The following is a 22,037-nucleotide window of genomic DNA, read 5'->3' as shown; positions in this document are numbered from 1 at the left end:
TACGAATACGCATCACTGTAGTTCTATCTACCCTCAGTTGAAACAGATCAGGACTGAGAACTGGCCTTTAGAACTACCTGCTGCTATCGGCTGTATATAACTGATTTAACTCAGTAACTGTTACACATGGGATTAGTTTTAAACTTTAAAATGAAGCATACTGAAAATTTCAAAATAAAAGCCTTGAATATTTTTACATCATGTAATTGCTCTTTTTGGCTTTATTTGACTTTTTCATCCAAAGCACTGTTACACATGGTATTAGTTTGGCCCTTTGAAATGAAGCTTAACAAAAATTTCAAAATAAAAGCCTTGAATATTTTTACATCAGGAAATTGCTCTTTTGAGCTTTATATAACTGATTTAACCCAGCAATTGTTACACATGTGATTAGTGTGGCAATTTAAGATTAAGCTTGATGAAAATTTCAAAATAAAAGCCTTGAATATTTTTACATCAGGTAATTGCTGTTTTTGGCTTTATGTGACTTTTTCATCCAAAGCACTGTTACACGTGGTATTAGTTTGGCCCTCTGAAATGAAGCATACTGAACATTTCAAAATAAAAGCCTTGAATATTTTTACATCAACTACTTGCTTTTTCAGCATTATATAACTGATTTAACCCAATGACTATTACACATGGGATTAAAATAGACTGTTTTGCATGAGCAGCAGATAGATCCTCTATTGCACATGTGTCAAACTCAAGGCCCGCGGGCCACATGTGGCCGGCTACGTCATTTTATGTCGCCCTCTCCCCCCTACCACCGTTTTACAGCCCCATTGATTGACTTAAAATAGGTTTTGAGCACGAATTGACTACAACCTACATATCCCATAATGCCTTCCGATTCTTACCAACCAACATTACGGCTTCTCGCCACTAGAGTGCAGCAGAGTCACCTCAAGCTGATGATTAATTTTCCCAGCGAATAAAACTGAAAGATCGACAAGCTAACAAGCTAAAGAGCGAAGTCCCGTGATGTTTCAATCGAGGACTTTTACCGTCTACTGCCCCCTGATTTGATGCCACAGCTTCGACTCCATGCAGCTCCTGTGTTTTGTCCACGTTTGGAAGCACCTATCTGTGCGAACAGATGTTTTCAATAATGACTTTAAACAAGACCAAGCACAGATCGCGCATTACTGACGAAAACCTACACGCCGTTTTGCGGATTGCCACAGAATAGAACTAAAACCAGACATCGACGAACTGACCAGGGGAAAACGGTGCCTGACATCCGGCCAGAAAACATTGGTAAGCACGAACAAACTACATTTAAATAGAATGAATGTAAAACCAAAACGCAGTATACTGGAATATGTATATAGTTTATTGATTTTGCTTGTGTTTTGTTTATTTACAGAACACAACGCAATGAGGATGTGTGTGAGTTGGTGACAGGGTGAAGAGGGATCAGCGTTGTGTTCAAGGACAGGCAACGTCACCTCATTGTTTTGTTTTATGTGAAATGCATGTTCGTTGCGTAATAAATAACGAAAAACTTTTGTGAATGAAGTTGAGAGTTAATATCAAAACTTGTTTTTTATTATTTGTCTGCTTATCTTCAAAGCAGACAAAGAATAATTTTCCCAGCGAATAAAACTGAAACATCGACAAGCTAACGAGCTAAAGAGCGTAGTTTAGCAAGGCCCGCGGGCCACATGTGGCCGGCTACGTCATTTTATGTCGCCCTCTCCCCCCTACCACCGTTTTACAGCCCCATTGATTGACTTAAAATAGGTTTTGAGCACGAATTGACTACAACCTACATATCCCATAATGCCTTCCGATTCTTACCAACCAACATTACGGCTTCTCGCCACTAGAGTGCAGCAGAGTCACCTCAAGCTGATCATTAATTTTCCCAGCGAATAAAACTGAAACATCGACAAGCTAACAAGCTAAAGAGCGAAGTCCCGTGATGTTTCAATCGAGGACTTTTACCGTCTACTGCCCCCTGATTTGATGCCACAGCTTCGACTCCATGCAGCTCGTGTTTTGTCCACGTTTGGAAGCACCTATCTGTGCGAACAGATGTTTTCAATAATGACTTTAAACAAGACCAAGCACAGATCGCGCATTACTGACGAAAACCTACACGCCGTTTTGCGGATTGCCACAGAATAGAACTAAAACCAGACATCGACGAACTGACCAGGGGAAAACGGTGCCAGACATCCGGCCAGAAAACATTGGTAAGCACGAACAAACTACATTTAAATAGAATGGATGTAAAACCAAAACGCAGTATACTGGAATATGCATATAGTTTATTGATTTTGCTTGTGTTTTGTTTATTTACAGAACACAACGCAATTTTTAAACTGAGCAGTAATTTTACATCCATGCAAACTCAAATGTAATATTTAAAACTTGAATACATAAAATCAGTTATTTAACAATATGAGGTGTTGTTTAAAAATAAAAAAGATAGCAATTTCTTTTTATTGCAGAGACATTAGATTCTTAAATTTATGGTATTCTTTAAATGTTGTAATTTTGGTTCATTGTAAACTTTACCTGTAAAAAGTTTGTAGAAATCTTTAACATAAGGTCAATATATATTTTTAAACTGTAATATGTTGTGTGTGTGTGCGTTATTGAAAATTTATATTTGTGACAATCATTAGGTAAATGCTAATGAACTGCCTTCCTGCAGTTTATGAGCATTGAACTGTTACTAAACAGTTCAATGCAAGGTTCATTAGCGTTAGCATTTTAGCTTCAATAAGCTATTAGCTATTTATTTTACTTTTTAGCAATGTTTAGTATACTGAATGGAGTAAATCAATTACAGAAAATATCCTAGTGATTTCCCACATACTGATGAAAGCAATGACGCTAACATTAGCGTTTCTGCTGATTTTAGCTGATATACTTACTTTATAATACTGAATGGTGCACGTCCGCCTCGCTTAACGTTCTTGCGATTCTCCGCGTGCCACTGATTACGTTGCGGCGTTCTTTAGCGTCGACGCCGATTTGTAGCGTGACGACGCCGGGCCCATGCCCGACGGGCGCGCCTTGGCAGGCCCCGGCTAAATTTCTTCCGAAATTTTCTAGTTTAGTAACAGCGAGGTGACTATGGACCTTACCAAGCTCCGCCCACAACCGACCTAGAAAATCCCACCTGGCCACAAGTCTCACAAACAAAGCCTCCGCGTTGTTTCTATGTAAACATGGCGTCTTCCACTTCGACTGATCCTCTGCAGTGTATTTCTGACTCGATTAGTGCATCATTTCTACCGAATTTTCACAATATATCAGCTACTAGAATGGACAGAGGAACTAACAAGTTCATGTCATCTCTTTTGGATGAGATCAAGGTGTTTGAGCCACGCGATGCCTCCAACATTGTGCACGTCACAGCAAAATGCTTTCGCTCGATGAGGAAAACGGCAGATCCACACACCCTCTGCATCAATATAGCTGTGGACAAAATCACTGATGCCTACAGGCTGACATGCTTCAAGGTGTAGAAGTTGTATCAGTTCTGCCATTATGCTGTACTTAGCTAACGGGAAGCGTGTGTTTGTGAGACGGCCACGCACGTGGTAGCCGCGCTAAAAATAGAATGGGCATCAGCCAATGAAAAGCGGCCCCTCTGGTAAGGTCCATTGTCAGCACATGCAGACGTGACCTGCTGGGCAGATCTGTCGGACTCTCACAGCAAGGCAAAAAGGGACAGCGGCTGATTTTCACACCTTTCTGTAGGCGGATAAGACCAGTTTCAAGTGCAAGTATCAGCCCAACATTAGGATAGCCATCCTTCACAAGTTGATCTTGATAAACAGTTTTTCAAGCTTTGTTAATTTATTCAAAAACTTTCCAAAATACGGAAAAAAATAGTTTGTAGTAACCTACAGCAGATGATCAACTGATTCTTTTCCTCTCCATTTCTTACAGAATCAATTCTCAGATGTCCATCTGTTTGCAGATGGTTCAAAAGCAGCCAAAATCCAAGGAGAAGTATTGAAATTATCATTAGAAATAATACAGAACTGTTCATAAATCACATTTTGGACTTCCATTTGGGCCTCAACTGCTTCTGAAAAACAGCCTGAGCGCTTAAAACAAAGAAAGTAACAACCAGCGAGGTGTCTGGAAACTGAGCCGTTTCAAAAACCTTCAGAATGTAACGTCACAAATGAGCAGGCACTGCCCCGTTACCTAGCAACCCCAGCCGAATTCCAGCCCGTTGCCTAGCAACCCAAACTCAGCTCCCGCATGTTTGCTGAGCTGGTTTTACTGCTAAATGTGCTGTTCACTGGTTGCTGGAAAAGACAAGTGTTTTATTGTTGATTTACCATCCAGAAACCACTCGCTGCATTCTTGTTGGTTGTGCATAAGGCTGTACTAATGCTTTTCTAAGATTGTACGGTTGTGTAATTGCGAATCTGTTTGCACATGCGAATGTAAACACTGAGTTGGGGGCCAAACCAACAGCAACTGATGTGGATTTAAAGTGACAACAAGCCCTAAAAGAAACTCCAAATAGGCAGAACAGCCCAGAATAAAATCTCATTATCCAAGAATTATTCTGTGAAAAAAAAAATGTAACGAACATGTTTTGTATAAACCATAGGCCTATTCTAGTCCTTTCAAGGAAACCATAATAACTCACCTTTAAAAAAATATTAAAAATCTGCTGTCTTGGAAGATAAATACAGAGAAACTTGGAATTGTTTAAATATTTAGCATCAATTCTTGTAGAGACAAGTTGTTGTTTTGGGAAAGCCAGGGAAGACGCGGCCCGTCTTCATCTCCGAACAGCCCTCTTGTTTACATTACACTGACCACCTCCAGACAGTGTCAGGCTGAATTTGTGAGCCCTTCCCGGGTCTGTTTGCGTCCGTCTACAGGCGACGTGATTTATCCGAGCCAGAGCGTGTTGTCTCTTCTCTCGCTGTCACCAGGGTGATTGACAGCAGAACTAATTCCACATTTAACACCCTCGCTGGCTCCACAGTTGGGCGTGTGTGTGTGTGTGTGTGTGTACACACACAAACAGAGATTTACAGGAGAACGCGGCGCTAGAGGCCTGACTCACCACGCAAGGTGGGAACAAAGACACTGATAAGCCCACCAAGCCTTTTAACACTCCAGTTTGTCCTGGGTGTTCCAGAACCGTCAGAGTCCTTGTTTGGGGATTGTTTTGGAGTCCAGACGGCGCTGATGTTTGATATATTAAGCCACTGGACTGAGGCAATGAGAATGATAAATGGGAACCTTTTCTTCCCCGAATTGAGATTGCATCCTTCAGACGCCGCCATCGCTTCCCGTTAGATATCGAGTGTTTCAAGGTGATAGGAAACCACAGTGCTTAGACAATAAAGCCTTGTCCACTTGTGATTCACGCTGCATGCTGCTGTAAAGAGCAGATAACCGTATCAGGAAGTCAGCGCTGAAAAATACCCTGCCATTCATAACACAAACCTATGTGAGGTTGACAGATGATTTTTTTTAAGGTGGAAAAGTTGGACAGTTCTTTAGTATCAAACCCGCACAAAAGTAGATGTATCAAAGTTTCTTCAGTGAATCTTTTTAAACATGTCTCAGGCTGCTGTCTCACTTGTTTTCACTTGAGTTGGGTAGATCGTTGTGCCTTGAAGCAGCACTTCTCAAGGGACACAGGAAGACCAAACAAGCAAACAAGGAAAATACACAAAATCTATCCTGCCTGTCCTCAAACGCTTCAAACTGTACACAAACAATGCCCAAAACAGCTTAAAGTCTGTCAATAGAGTTACTGTTCAATTCAATAATACTTTATCCTAAAGGGAAATTAAATGTCATAACTCATTTCAGCTCATTTATATTTAGTCGTTATGGATTGTAGTCAAGTCAAACAGCTATTTATCCCAAGAAAGGGCCATTCAGTTCGCAGCTCTCTTCTCAACATAAAAGGAAATACAATCAACCTGTTGCAGCCATTTCCACATCAGAACAAACACAAGCTGCATCTCCATTAGCCTTAAAATTGGGCAAATTGGAATTATGAAAATAAATTCACTAATTCTGGAAAAAATAAATAAATAAAATAGAAGTAGTTTTTGGATAACGTTTTTGTGTTAGGATGAGGTGGAGCAACGGAAACATGGAGTAATTTGATCAACAACCGGATCTTATTACTGGCAGAAAAAACAACAATGATGATGTGGCAGGTTTCTAAATGACTTAACGCTTGAACAAACTTATTCATGTGTGATTTTAACTACGTGTCTTATTTAAACTGCAAAATTTACCTGAAAAACAAAGTTTTGCACATATTTGTAATGGAAACACAGCTAGCATCAGAGCAAGAAAGACTAAAGATACTTGTGAAATTCATAAGAGAGAAAATAAAAAAACTGGACAAGCATAATTTCGAAGCAGAATGGCTGAAGGAGAAGAGGAGTTAGAATAATTATTAGTTTTCTATTGGGGAGCAACATGGCCCCACCATGAGAACAGTAACACTAATTGAGCTCCGTGAACAAGGCTTCATTTGGATTTAGTTTTTATTTTTTAAGCTGTAGGAAGTAAGGACCTCTGGTAGCAGTCAGTCTTGCAACAAAACTGAAGAAGCCTCTGACTAAAGACTGAGATACGATAGTCTGAAGACGGTCATGACTTGCCAACATCTCAATAGCCGAGCAGCAGAGATGGTATTTTTGATTTGGTTTATTTATTTCAAACAAGTTTTTAAAAACAAGCAATCAGAACTAAATAAGTTTTTCACTACATTTCTGTTTGAAAAGGAGTAGGAAGAAGTGAACACTTATTTAATCCTACCCTTAATCTCAATTTAATGAAATATAGTACTTACTGAGTCAATAATTATCAACAATTTGTAAATAAAACCATGTTATAGTTGTCATGTGCCTGTTTGATGAACTGGGCTAAACAGCCAACAAATAAATTATAATTCATAGACAAAATGGTTTCAAACTAACTCCTAAGACAAGAAAATCTACGGAAAATAATAATAGTAATAATAATGACAATTGTGGCCAACAGTACCATCGGTTGCTGGCCAGCACTGCTAATCCACCTCATTTGCTTTTGCTGCTCCTTTTTAATCCTGTAACCATGAAGCCTCAACTTCAACTCCTCTGGGATTTCGGGTCAGAGTTCAGGGATGCTAATCAGCTGCTAACAGTAGTAAAAACAATACCCCTGTTGCCACGGTTACGCATCATAAAAACTGTCCGAAAGTAGAAAAGTACGAGCAAAAATCCTTTGGGCAGCGTCCAAAGCCAAAGCCGGGAATAACTGTACAAGCACACAAAGCCTCAATCAGGATATGAACAAAACAAATCAGAGCTAACATGACAGAGCTGCAACCTGCTGCCAACAAGAGCGACACAATCCAAGACGTCAAGGCTGCGCCGCAACTTCGCTCGTCCTTACCGCCAATTAGAGCACCATGAGATGTTTTTTTTACAACTACGTTTGGCTGCATGTGTCAAGGTTAAAGCGACACAAAATGAGACCCTTTGAGGCGTAACGAGAATTAAAGTTCCCACACATGCTGATGTTGCCAGCATTAATTAGATGGTTGTCCCAGTTTCCCCAGAAATCCACGATTAGGTAGCGTGCATTTAGAAAATAACCATTTTAAAACATTTTCTCCTGCTACTACTGATGCCCTTTCTGCTGGTGTTAATGCAACACTGTAGATGTTTTAAGGTTGGTTGAGGGGAAGAATAATGTGATTCAGTTTAATTGTAGAAGCTCCGGGTGCTTAATTATGTTGGATCTTGGTTTCTCTCATTTGCTCATATTCCCTCGCAGCAGCCTAAAGGCAACAATGGCGTTTCCACCGCAGGAACCTTTTCAAGAACCGGGACAATGCCACACATTTCTCACTGGCTGAATATTCATTTATGAAAACCAAGTCCTCCGCTCAAATTATGCACTTTGTGGAGTCCTGAATGGGTTTATACATCCTCTGTGTGACTGCTGTGTTTCAGGAGAAGCAGATGTGTGGAAATTAAATTTAAAACTCTCAAATAAATAAATAAATGTGCATTTGTACCATTTTGCGTTCTGAAGATGAGAATTGTTGTCGCCGTCGGTCATTTCCGCCTCATTAGCAGTTATCATGTCATTGTGGCTCAAACTTGAAGCATCGCCGCTCGCAGCAAATCACTGGCTGTGTCCAAGTTGCTTTCCTCAGGGGGGAAAAGGCCATTTGACTGGACAGAAATTCATACAGGCGTCTGTCGAAAGCTGCTTGTGTGGCACAGTGTTTACCAAATAAACTCGAGACTTGCTTCTTCGAGTTCATCTTGTTATCTGAGCCATCTAGTGTACAAACCCATTTATTATTCAAATGTTTTATTTGATTAAGGAGGATATTTTCATAAATTTCTACAAAAAATCTCTGGAACAGTTTCACATATTTACAAGAAGATACTTATATATGATCTGATGTACAGTAACAAGAAAACAAAACATTTTTCAATGTTAATTGCATAAATTTACTATAATAAATCTTTGATATTCTGACATGTAAAGTCATACAGTTTTAAGAAAAACAAAACTGCATTTATCAGGTTTATTCTGGATCCTGTTCATAGTAAGTGTTCTTCTGATATAGAAAAATAACCCAAATCTCCCACTTGAACTTTGGAAAATATCCAGATATAATTTTATAAATTTACTACCTCAACCTTGGAGGCCTTAAGGAATCATTTGTCTGATTTATTAATCTCAGAAAACCCCATTTTTGTTTCATGCAAGCTATAATAGTAAGTATAAGCCTTTATTTGTGTAAATTAAATTATTTCTTGCAATTGTACAATAGACAGAAAATCCAATGTGAAATATAAAAATTTCATTTTGAAAAATCTACTCAATCTAGAGTCAAATGCCATTTTTAATCTAAAATTTTATTTAATTAAGAGGGGCAGTGTGCAGTTATCAACATTTGTGAACAACAAATGGAAACAACCTGAATATAATAAAATAATTCATTAAACTCACCAAGATAATATGCATCATATAGTGTAATAACCCCACATTTTGGACTGAATATAATTATATTCTATAAAAAACTCTTTCAGACATCGAGTGATTGACAATCACCGAGCAGAAAGTTTTGTTTAACTTTTTAAATAAATATTTTTATCCTTTATAAGAGTTTTCTAATTGCTTGTATCCTTCTGTGTTCGTCTTATTTGGCTGTGCAGTTGACTCAGACATTTACCTTAAGATTGTTTAATACGATGACAAACATGAAAACCAGTAAACATTCCTTCCCTATTTGGGACAAATGACAAATTAAAAGTCACAACCACTGAATCTTGAAGAGATCCAGTTGCAACAGAAAGTTTTCAACCGAAAAGAAACTAGATGAGGGTGAGTCCTGCAAAAGCAAGTCAGTCATTTTTTTAAGAAATTAGGCGTGGCGCCAAAGGCAAAGCTCACCTGCAGCATCTAAAAACGCTCCTTCAAGGGAAAAACCTGCAGCCATTCTGCCTGATGCAACATAAAAACTGTAATTTGAGAACTGAGCTTGTTCGCTTGTTTTGTGCAGAACAATTTTCATAAAGTCTTTCATCAATTTTAAGGACACAAGCAACGGTAAAAAGAGGAAGTTCATAGTAGAGATAGAATAGAAAACATGGTTAGATGGCAGGAGTTTACTGAAGTCCGACTGCATGCTTTCTGCCTATAAATGTCACTGGTCCAATATGCACTTCAGTTTAAAAGGTGTAATTTAGGGCCTGAGCAAACCACTGGGTGCTGCTTCAGAGCAACTCGAGCCATAAAAACCCAAACTTTAAAGCCACCTTGGGCCGCGGCTGCATGGAGTCTGCTTCCTCTTGTGCACAGCGAGGGGCTGCTGCACGGCATGAAGCAAATTCTGACAGATTTATGTACAGTCCTACTCACAAATGATGCAAGGCACAAACAGAAAGGGATTAGGGAGATCCGATTCCTGTAATCCATCCAGCCAGCTTTTAGAAAATAGAGCAGCCGAATCTTGAAACCAATGTTTTTCCAAGATTGGCGAGGAACCATGTTCATGCTGCCCTCATATGGCGGCAACATGAACACAGTCTTTATGAACCAGATGGAAGAAGAAAACCTGGACTTATTTATATAAACCACCTGGAGTTCTGCTTTAAAACATGCGATCAAGCAGATCGCGTAAAGCAGATCATGAAAAAGTGGTCAATAGACGGTTTTCTTTATTAATATGGCTTTAACTTTCAGTATTGACATCAATTTGTTGTCAAATAGTAAAAGTCACAGATTTATGCACCGGCAGCCAGCAGCACTCTTCTGCTCGACATACAAACATCTTGGTGCAGTCGCTGCAACAATTCAAACTCCAGAACAACAAAATCAGTTCATTTGTTTGGAATTAGAGCTGCTTGAAGCATTTTTTTACCCAGCAGGTTTGTATTGAAAGCTGCTGTGCATGAAAATATCCACTCAAGTGGAAACAAGTTATTCCCTCGTTTGCAAACATCCAACTTAAAGCTTCCACTCCACATACAAACCCAGAAATATTTTTTTTCAATAAATTTGTGGGACGATAAATTCCCCCAGAAGTTATTTCGATAAACGATAATATCGTTTCTTTGATACCATTTTCAGCTAATAAACATCCACCACTAATTTTCTCTAACATTTTAGTTTGATTGTCCTTATGCAATATTTTCCCAAGTATTACTTAAAAATGTTTTTTAAATCTTACATCCCACACTGAAGAACATCCATAACTTTAGACGCATCTTTGAACTATAGTGGAAATCTGTAAGATTCTTACTTTGCTTTCACTTAAACCACATTTTTCTTTAAAATGGGAAAGAATCAAGGCTTCTTACAGAAGAAAATACTTTATTTCCTGTCGCACTCATCTATAGGAGCTGCCTGGTAGCGGAGGTTTAGTTTTCCTTGTACATTTATTTTTCCATTTGTTTTTCTGTTTAATTTGGGTTTATATATATATTTTTTTTTTAAAAATAGAAAGCTCTCTCTAAAGATTATTACACTTCCAAAGTAACAAAAATAAAAACATTCTCCAGCTCAGAGGAGAGCTGGGATGGGATTAACCTGAATGGGAGCGCAGCCTCTACAAACACGCTTCAAAGGAAGCAGTTCCCCGTTGCCGTCTGGTCTCAGGAAAAATGGATGAGGTAATTAAACCCAAATTGATTTAATTAGTCATCACACTGCAAAACGAACAATCACAATTATTCATTTTTGAGGAGAACTGAAGAGTTTTAAGTTTCTTTCTAATATTAAAGCATGAAAACTCAATCTTTATTGAATCTATGCTAACTTTGAAAGAAATGAGCATGAAAACTAAGAGCAGGGAGGTGATGAAGCATCTTAAGCAGTCGGCTAATAAGGCTGCCCTGCACTTGTGTCCTGTAATGAGTTTTAGTGATGGGGTTGGTTGCTGTGTAAAGTTACCACACAATATTTCACTGCAGGACCACACAGCTCATGAAAAATACATGCTGCTTTGCATCATCTCACCGCTATGCACACTATGCATATAGAGGCAGAGAGGAATACGTGCTGCCATTAATCCTGCACCAAGTACCAAAGTTCAGCTCTGCTTTTCTTTAGGGAACAGGTTTTTAAAGCCTGCAGGAAGCTGGGAACGGCTCTGGAGAGGAGGGCATCTGAATGCAGCCGGCACACATCGCAGGAAGAGGCGAGAGCAGAAGGGTAAAAAAAGAAGGAAGAGGGCACCGATAGAGGAAACATGGAGCATCGGGCCGGAAGAAAGTGAGACACCTGCTGATTACATGCAAACGCTGCAGGTTTGATCATTAAACTGTGGGGAAGCTCAGAGAAAAACGTAAATATAGCACATTAAAATTTATTTTAGTGCTTTTCTTTAAATAATTCTCACTGTGTCTTCTTTTGTGTTCACAATTACAGAGTTGTTTGTGAAGAAAATGTTGGTATATCCTTCCAGAGTAGTCTCAAAACCAATTACAAATCCTCACGTCTAAACATTGATGTGGTTCAACGAAAGATGTTTATTCTGTACCCAGAATGCATCACTCTACAGTAAACTATTTAAAATGTACTGATGCTCTACAGTTACTGATAGAAGTCTATCAACTAGGCAAAATCTAGTTAAATATTGCTGCCCAAAGCAACGTTACAGCCTTTTTTTGTTTTCGCATAGATTTTGGTTTTGTCTTGTATAAATTTTGTTTCTTAGCATAGCTAACTATGAGCTGATCATAGTTAAGTGAAAGGTTTGTTGCAAAGAATCACTCCCTGAAGTGCAACCATTCAGGTAAATGTGCAGCGACATATTTTATCCTGTTGAGGGCGATATAGTACGTTATAGAACATGTTGCATTATCGACACATGGTGAGTATCAACATGGTAATTTAGCATTAGCTTCCACCAAAATACCATGTAGATATGGCGCTTTAGCGCTTGCAGAACTAAGGTTAATGATTAGTGCTTTGCATTAGCACAACTAGCTTTTGTGTTAGCGTTGCCCAATGCTGCTAATTTTCTTAGTGTTGAAACTTTTGGATATCAAAGATATCCTACTTTGAATGCAAACCATTAATCAACTTAGGATTAATTGTTGATCAATGGTTTATTATAAAATTAGTTTCAATCGATTAACAACATCTGCTTAGACCTCTCAGTTTTGTAGTTTTTCCGCTGGTCATCCTTAAGCAGAGCTGGTTGATAAAGAAACAAAGATGGCAGGGCCATACCAGAACAGCCTTCATAAATGCTAATAATTTGTTTCCACAGGCCAATGACGCATTACAAATGTTGAGATGATAAAAGTTGCCTTAAGGTGCCTGTCACCAGAAGTGTTTACACACTCGATCTTAAACTCAAGGTTTGCCAACAAAAATGGTTTCCAGCATTTAAAAACAACAAAAGCACAGAAAGTTCAAGAGGCGATGAAGGTGAAATCTGTCCTTGTGTCGTTGAAAGAGGCTGCCTTCAGACTGTGTGTATGCATCCAACTGTGGTGTAATTCAGTCAGTATTTCTGTTGACCTACAGACAATTAAACTTTCCTTTTTCCAAGTTATTCAGCAAAGAAAGAATGGAGAAATTGCCTCCCTGAGGATGAGTTTTTGCACTTTAAAGCAGGATTCACATGATAACACTGCATTAAAAGTTATAGCTAGAGCGAAGGTATAAGATGAGGCTCGCATTAAGCTTCCATCAAGGTCATTTCTTTGCTCATATGTTACTCCTCCCATCTCGCTTGTATCCATTCGTCACCTGGGCCATTAACCAAAAAGGCCATTTCTTTGCATCTTCCCAGAGCAATGATGCTTGATTTTAAAGTGATGCCGTCATACATGAAAAACCTTATAGGCATCAAAAGCAAGAGAAATATTATAAAAACGCAAAAAGAAGGTAAATGGGTGTATTTTTAATGCAAAAGCAAAATAAACGCTCCTAAAGTTTCATCAAATCTTTCCCAAACTGCTCTGACTGTAATTTTGTCTTCCCACCTTGCCAAAACAAATGTTCCCCTCATGTGACTGACAGGTAGAAGGTGCATTAAAATTCCTGGGGAGAATCCAGTTGTCTTGCAGACCAATTATGAGTGAGGGGAATAAAAAAAATAAAAATGGACAAGACTGAGACTTTCCTCTGACTTCCCATGTTCACCCATTGTTTCTTCGGCTCTTGCCAAAACAGCCTTTTCAGTCCCAGAGCCATTTCTCCTCAAGGCTGCCAGCATTTGTTTGGGAAGTAGTGGAAACTGTAAGCGCACATTCAGTATGTAGACACCTGCCTTAACCTGAAATATAACGCATCCTACTGAAAAATACACCTCATCAAGCCAGCACTGCAATAAAATGTTACAATAAAGAATTAATAACTATTAAATTTGTAAATCGAGTGAATAAAAACGTCAATTTATTGAGGCATAATTGAAATTAAATGGTTCAAGTCTGTTCTGTTCAAGCTGCAGGAACCGAAAAATACAAAACGGCAGTATAACAAGTTACATTCCATGTGCACCGCGTTACCTAGCAACCCCAGCTGAGTCCAGCCCAGTTACCTAGCAACATGGGGTGCAATTTCCTTAGTTTTGGGAGATCAGTTATCGGCCGATTTTTACATGTGAAGCCGATCATATCCACCGATGTTATCAACCTCGGCAAAGGTCTAAAAATCAACCACTGTGCTTTTCTTTCCTCCTGGTTTGACTGACAAACCAGGTCATGTCTGCACATTTACAGTTAACAATAGTCACCCCATTGTTGCCAATTCAGCAACTTTCTTGATATAGTGAGCAACATTTCAGAGAAAAAAATGGTATCGACCAAAATCGGAATCTGTAAGTAGGGCTTTTTAAAAGATCGGTAATGGGCGGTCGCCCAGAAAACTGCTATTAGTGCATCCCTACTAGCAACCCAAGCTGGTTTTACCACTGTATGAGCTGTACAATGGCTGCTGGAAAAGACAAGAGTTTTATTATTGCCTTCTCATCCAGAAACCAGTTGCTGCATTTTTGTTGGTTGTGCAGGAGGCTCTTCTAATGCTTTTCAATGATGTACAGTGGTAGAATTGCTGATCTGTTTGCAGCTATTTTCATGGTGAGTATAAAGGGTGATTCGGGGGGCGTGGCCAGCAGCAGCTTATTTGAAGAATTTAAAACAGCTGAAATGAGCTCAAAATAGGCAGAACTGACCAAACTAAAATCTAATCATCCAAGAAAGATTGTCCAAAAAATGTAATGAACATGTTTTGTAGACGTATCATAATCTGTTCAAGGAAGCATAAAAAGTCACCCTTAATATATGGACTTATCGCCTTATTTCTACACACCAAACCTTCAAAACTGTCCTAGATGGGACCCTCTCATTTCAGGTCAACATAAATCTTGTTGGAGCAGCGCAATGTAGCTAATTTGCAGAAAATACCAATAGGACAAAATATCAGTCGCCGTCATGAAGCTGTACTGCAGTATCTAGAACATCGATAGTAAGTTAGGTGGGACAAAATCATACAAATCTAAACCATGAAGCACCAATTAATTCCCAGTCAGACTGGAGCTCAGTAACAAATCTTAACTAATCTGTATCTGAACAGGAAGAGAAACCCGCATCAGTAAGGCAGCAGCTTGAACAGCTTTACCTACAAACAGAGAACCATACCTGTTTGGCCAGGTTGACGGCGTCAGCATGAAGTCTGTCTCTCAGGTGTGGGTCCAGCTGGAAGCCAGGTGCAATCTCCACAACCTTTAAAAAAAACACAAAAAAACCTTAAAGCTGCACTAATTTGATTCAGAAATAAAATACAGCATCTGCATATCAACTTCCCTTGTTTTTAGAGATAATAAAGAGAAAATGACCTTCACTATAGGGGCAGGCTGTGTCATTTTTGGTATTAATAGCTGTGGAAAAGTCAATCAATAAAGTTGTGGGTGATAAAACCAAGACAATGCGTAATAAGATGCTAAAATGCTCTTTGGAGCTGCAGCAGACCTCACAGTTGGTGAATAATTGTTGGTTTATTACAGTTTATTGCCTCTTAGTCCCCTCAAAGCTGCAGTTTGATCCATTGTTTATATAAAATAGCAGCATTTTACTACAGCGCTCATTATTGTTCACCCTAAAAATCACCAAATTCCCCTCGGCTTGCAATAAAGAGAAAGTAAATAGTCAATTTTACCACTAATTATTTCTCTTTTTTCCCTGCTTTACTGCCCTACAGATGCATTAAATAGTTTTTAATGGTGACACTGTGTGTTGAATTTAGCTGCTGGGTGGGTGGAGTACACCATGTTGGAAGCCGATTCATTTACTTCCAAACGAGAATTCAAACACGATCCAAATCTGATCAAAACAGGAAAAAAAAAATCAATTCAATCCCAAAATAAGATCTCTGCGAGAGGATGAAAAGTGACTGAACCGTCCTAAAGCCGCCTCAACACTCGACTATTGTTGGAAAAGATCTCAGATCAGAGGATAAACGCAGATTAAGCCGAACAGAAACCAAAAAAATTAAAAAGTCATCGGTTTTCAACTAGAACAGCGTCGTTAACATGATTATCATTTGTAATTTGATTAAAGCGAAAGGATGAAAGTGCTGAAAACGCACGATTAAAACTGCTTTGAGGTGGCAGTGGTTAATAAAATACATGTTGATCAGCCTCCTCTGGTGAAAGCTTTGCTAATGTTATTCTCTCCCTAATTTGATGTTGAGGCATTTGTTATTTTGACAAATAGACAATGAATTAATTCCTCTCTTCTTAGCAAGTGGATAACGCAGCCACCTGTTAATAAACTTCTGATTCAAGTTGATTTGAAGGATTATGTTGCTTAAACAACTTATTAGAGGCTAACTGGGTATTTTTTTAAATACAGTCTGTGAACCCCCTGCTGCTCAGAGCAATCTGAGGCCCTTCAGGGTTTGCAGCCTGAGTTTATAATCACTTAATGTGACGCCAACATTGGTCTTTCTGCCCAAATAACAAGGGCAAGCAGACGGCGCAGCTCGCAGGCGTGTTTCCTGCTCCGTGACCTTTGCTTCACGCCTACTTACCATTACCATCCACTTCATGCTACTCATTACAACTCAAGAGAAATGTCAAGAAGATAATCTTAAACAAATTCCAGCATTATATTGGAGTAGATTAATTCGAAAATGAGGAACTTCACCTTCTGGTGTCTCCGCTGAATGGAGCAGTCCCTCTCATACAGATGGATGACATTACCATATTTATCACCTGAGGACGGACAGAAAGTAGGTGAGGTGAAAAAGTCGGGGGATAAAGAAGTGATTAGGCTTTGCAGCTCGTCCGGGAGACATTGTCACATTTTCTTGGCCTCCATTTTCTGAGCAGAAACTGCACAAGACACTGCACAAGGTACAAACACTTGACAGAAAATTAGAGGGAAAAAATGAGTGAAAAATCTTTAGAAAGTCTGGAAAAGTATTGTTACAGACCAAATGTGACAAGAGAAAACCAGGAACAACTCGCCAGAGCAGAAACGGAGAAAAAAGAACGGTAAAAACCATCGATTTCTGAGAAAGTATTGATTTAATTTTTTTTGCAAAAATACACCAGTTGAAGTCAAGAAGAAAACAACTCCAAAACAGAAGTTTAGGGTTTAAAATGGTAAACTTTGTAGGGCATCTATTGACCATTAATCAGATAAATATTGGAACATTCTGCAGATTTTCAATTTTACCACTAAGCTTTTTTTCTACATTATAAAAAGATGCATTAACAAAGTTTCATCAAATTACTGAACAGCTTGTTGTGGTTTTTTTCCCCTCACTTTAAGTGGAGAGATCCAAGATCTGATGGAAAGCATCATTTCCATCATCCTAATTTTGTATCAAATTCCAGTCAAAATTAAAAATTCACTTTATACTTTCATAATTTCAGGCTTTTTTTAGTCAACCATTAATTTACTATGAAGTCATTGAGATAGAAGAGATAAATTAAAAAATTTAAGATATGGGTGGGAATTTATCGTATTGTTTATCGTGATAAATGTATCGTCACAATAAATTCCAGTTAATTTTGCTTAAAATCTCCCAACACTGTCTATTCTTGAGATTATTTCTTACCATTTTTGCCACTGTTTGTTCAATGAGAGCATCAATAAATATCTACAAATTAAAATATATGCTTCTTTATCTGACTGGTGTCTTAAAGAAGCGTATTAAAAATGGGAATGTTTTGTTAAGAGTAGTATGTGTTTGTGGTGCCGCGTCATGCAGTCACAATAGCTCACATCATCACTTAGTAACAAAATATTGTGATAAAATTTTAAGTACATGTTGCTCATCTCTAGTTGAAAACAAAACTAAAGTACAAACCAAATATAAAGTTACAAGCGTGCCAAAGTGAGCTAACTTACCGAGGATCTGGACTTCGATGTGTCTCGGCTTTTCAACAAACTTCTCGATAAACAGCGCTCCGTTCCCAAAAGCCGTCAGGGCCTCAGAGTACGCCCGCTGGTAATTCTCCTCCAGTTCCTGACATGAAAAAACAAAACCCATCACTGTCTGAACGAGCGCATCCATTCAAGGCCCGAAAACCTTGAATTTTAAAACAAACCCTCCAACTTTTTCCTGTTTTTTTTAAGCCCTCTTTTTGACATTCGCATGTTTTCTACGTTTCTTTTGGCGCACATGTCTGCAACCCCGATGGGTGAGACGTTCTACACATCGGCTCTGGAAGGTCGCGACCCTACATGTGGAAGGTCACGGCTCAATCTCTGTGTCTGTCGGTGTGTGATGCGTCCAGTCTCTCGCTCTGGGGAGAGGCTGAATCAACACCAGGCCTCCCTCTCCGTCCTTCGCCTCCGAGCTTCGAGACGGTGGAGGGGAAAACTCAAACATGGCCTCCGCTGTCATTCTGCAGCCTTGAGAAGAGATTTTGTTGGAGGGTGAAGCTATCCAACTCCTAAGGGCAGCTGCACACATCGGCGTTGCTACAATAATAACCCAACATGGGTTTCTCTATAAGCACTCCCTCAAAAAGCAATGTGGCAAAGACTTTGAAAGGTCAATAAATTTACCAGCTAAAAATACAAAACAACTGAATTAAACTAAATTTACATGCAAGTAATTGTTTAACACATGAGCTGAGTAAAAAGGAATAATTTATGACATTTAGCAGCAGAAAAAACACACTTAATGTGCTTGAATCATTTAAAGAGTGGTATTTTCCCTCCAGTACATGCAGTTCTCAGGATTGTTTAAGGAGGATTTTTATGGTAAATATTTGTGTAACAGGCACAGCAGTACTTATCGCAATCTTTGCTGTTTGAATTGTTATCTTCAAGAGAAGTGGGAATTTTAATGAGCGTTTTTTTTCCTAATATATCCTGCTGGCAGGGATCACTTTGTATCAAAAAGAATAATCACCTACAGGGAAACGCTGGGCAATAAATCAAAAACAAGCTACATCGCTACAGACACATGATCAATATCAATAGATAATATGTCTGACAGCATGTTCAATATTTTTATTGAACTCTGGTCCAGAACCAGAGGAAACGTAGGCACAGGAATGGCTTTGGCAGCTCAATCTCTAACAGAAAGGTTGGTGGAATCAACTGGCTCGCTCACTCTTTGGTTACCTAGCAACTCATTCTTTGGTTACCTAGCAACAACCTGCTGAGTAACTTGCGACACAGCACTTTTAAGGTTTTGCCACGGTGCCTCATAACTGTTTAAAAATAAACGGCAAGGAGAGAAAACTGAATAAAACAGGAAAGGTCATGTCAGAGAAACCAGAGTTTCAGATATTTTAAACAAAAAAAGTGATCAGTAATTATCAATATGGACTGATATCAACTGCTTATACAGCAATATGTTAGTCAGCCTAGTCGTCCAGCTCTAAATTTAAGCTATGTTAAAATGCTAAAATGTTTTATTAAGCTGTTCACAACTACAATTTGCTGGCTGAAGTTTTATTTAGAGATGCACAAGTATGAAAATATGCACTGGTAGCCGATATTTACTGATTTATACATTTCCCTATCCTTTTACAAAACCAGCTTCCTATTCAAAGCTTCCCCCAGAAAACCTGCTAAGCCTGGTGATTGTGATCCAGCGGCCCAACATGTTTTTGAGTTGAAAAATGTTTAAAGTTGACAGGAAATTTGAAAATATCATTTGATAATTAAGTGTTATTAAAAGATTAATACCTGAACACCAACTATAAAACCTTTAAAAAAAAGCAAACATTTTAAAAAGACTTAAAGACTTAGCCTGGTGGGGACACAAGTAAAGCCTGGTGGCCCGCCAGGCTTAGAATACACTGGGGGAAACCCTGCTATTATATCAGTCAAACATCCCACAATCCCAATCAGATCAAAAATAGCCAACCTGTCCCCCACCTGAAACACGCAAACTGCAGCTACATATAAATATCAGTTAATGTCGGAATAACATCAGGTGTATCGTTTGTCGGTAGATTTAGGTTTGCCCAAAATCTCATTTGTCAATTTTTATTACTTCCAATGTCAGTAAATGAACTCGCTTGTTGTCAAACAGTTTTATTGAGGGAATTTGTCCTCTAACTCGCTTGTATAACCACTGCTCATGTTTAAAACGCATTAAATCAAAACTGATCATATTAAAAACCGGGATGAATTTTCATGATACTTCTCAGATCGTTACAATCCAATCCAAATAGAATCAATTCTTTGCCTCATGTCTGCTTGGACATTTTCCTTTTAAATGTTTCTGATTAAAGTCGAGGTGTAACCTGAAGGCCGACAGCGAGAGAGAGAGAGACAGGAGACTCCTTCACTGTCCACGCACCACTGCTTTTCTTTTTTCTTTCCTTTCTGGACATAAACAGGGTGAGGAGTGAGGCTTTTGCATGTTTGATCTCCACTCCGGTAACCTCTCCTGTTACAGAGCGGGACAGGTGACGTTGCCATGGCGACGGACCCAACGTAAGAGGCGAACCCGAACGTGCAGTGAAGCCGCAGGGAGAGTCTTTAAAATGTCTGCGCCATGTATCGGAAATGCATCGTCACAATATCACTGTGCGCAATTTACACGTCAGAGAAGAACTGCAATAAGTGTGAAATAATTATTCAAATTGGTTTAACTATTAGGTTGATTATCTTCCAGCTGGTAACAAGTTATTTCACCACAACTGATGCAATAAGTAGATTTTAGTTTTTTAGGGTGTTTTCAGAACCGATAGTCCAGTAGGTTCTGTTCGGCTTGGGAACAAAATTGCAACATTTGTTACATTTTCAGCTGCTGTGCTTCACTTTCCTACTGCAATGTGAAAGAGGGCAATCTGTTCCCCTCCTCATCAGTGGGGGCGCTACACCAAGAAATACTGACGGAAATGACAAAAAACCTACGAAGAAGACACTGAACGCGGTTTTCTCTTCACAAAATGTGGAGAAAATAGATTATCAGTTGCAGGATTTTTCTTTCATCATTGGTAAAACCGTTTCTCCCGCTAGCGCTCCACCAGCTAGCAGCAAAAGCTGGCTAGCTAATACCAAACAGCCCTAATAAAAACAGTTTTTATCTGGTGGGTCTTTTGTTACTATTTGTAAGTATTTGTCGAATATAGAGAGACCCAGGTCATGTAGGTGACAACTACGCCTGTCACAATAAACCTTCCTGGACAATATATTGTACCAGAAATTATCGCAATAAATGATAATATTGTAATATATATTGGTAATGGGATAGTAATGCAAGTTTAATTTTGTAAATAATATGCAACACTGAAACTAGAAGTAATTTAAAGAAAAACAACAACCAAGAACATTAAATAAATCTGAAACATAAAACACATACAACCAGATTATGACGTCTAAACAGAATCGCTGTTCAAAAAAATCAACAGAATGGAAATTATTGAGCTAATTTCTATTTATTATGATAAATTTACTGAACTTGTATAGCGCTTTTCCAGCCATTTTTGACCACTCAAAGCGCTTTACACTAGAGTCACATTCACCCAGTCGCACTGACAAATACACACACATTTATACACCAATACGCAGATCAGTAGGCAATTTGGGGTTAAGTGCCTTGCCCAAAGGCGCATCGACATGTGGCAGGAGGAAGCTGGAATCGAACCTACAACCTAAGACGACTACTCTACCAAAGAGCCACAGTCTCCCCTTAATTTATGTGATTAATTGGTTTTTGCAAAAGCCTAAACCAAATATGGAGAGATCATGAAACTGGTCATTCATGCTCACAACACAGTGAAATTATAGAGTGAAATAAAAAACATCTGAAGTGCAAAAGCGACGTGACAGATGCTGTGAAAACCCAAATAAAAGGTAACAGACTTTGAAAAGTGGTCAAATCAATTTTTGAACCCGTCCTTCCTGATCCGACGGAGGAGTTTCTCCAAAACCTAAACTTTGAGAAGTCCATTTGTAATCCTTTCACATCAGTTCAGCCCGTCTGTCGTATTTGTGCCGCTGGAGCTTTGATGCGTGCGGCCTCACCCGTCTTTTCAGGAAGCATATCAACCAAACATACACTGTGGGAATCTGGCAGCTTTGTTTATCAGCAAACACACTCACATCTTGTCCTGTAATACGTTTTCACCAGCT

The 22,037-nt window shown here is 38.9% G+C and overlaps 1 protein-coding gene across 1 annotated transcript in view; it reads right to left on the bottom strand.

Moving 5' to 3' along the window:
- pcxb (pyruvate carboxylase b) overlaps positions 1–22,037 on the bottom strand; it is a 378,906-nt gene that overhangs the window by 326,238 nt on the left and 30,631 nt on the right. The window contains exons 7-9 of the mRNA XM_032584098.1: positions 17,841–17,958; positions 16,629–16,696; positions 15,123–15,206 (exon numbers count right to left, since the gene is read on the bottom strand). Of these exons, the coding sequence (XP_032439989.1) occupies positions 15,123–15,206; positions 16,629–16,696; positions 17,841–17,958 (270 nt within the window). The remainder of the gene's footprint in view (positions 1–15,122; positions 15,207–16,628; positions 16,697–17,840; positions 17,959–22,037) is intronic.

Source organism: Xiphophorus hellerii, chromosome 14 (genome assembly GCF_003331165.1).
Source record: "Xiphophorus hellerii strain 12219 chromosome 14, Xiphophorus_hellerii-4.1, whole genome shotgun sequence".
Classification (NCBI taxonomy): domain Eukaryota; kingdom Metazoa; phylum Chordata; class Actinopteri; order Cyprinodontiformes; family Poeciliidae; genus Xiphophorus; species Xiphophorus hellerii.
This window is presented reverse-complemented; position numbering and strand designations above follow the sequence as displayed.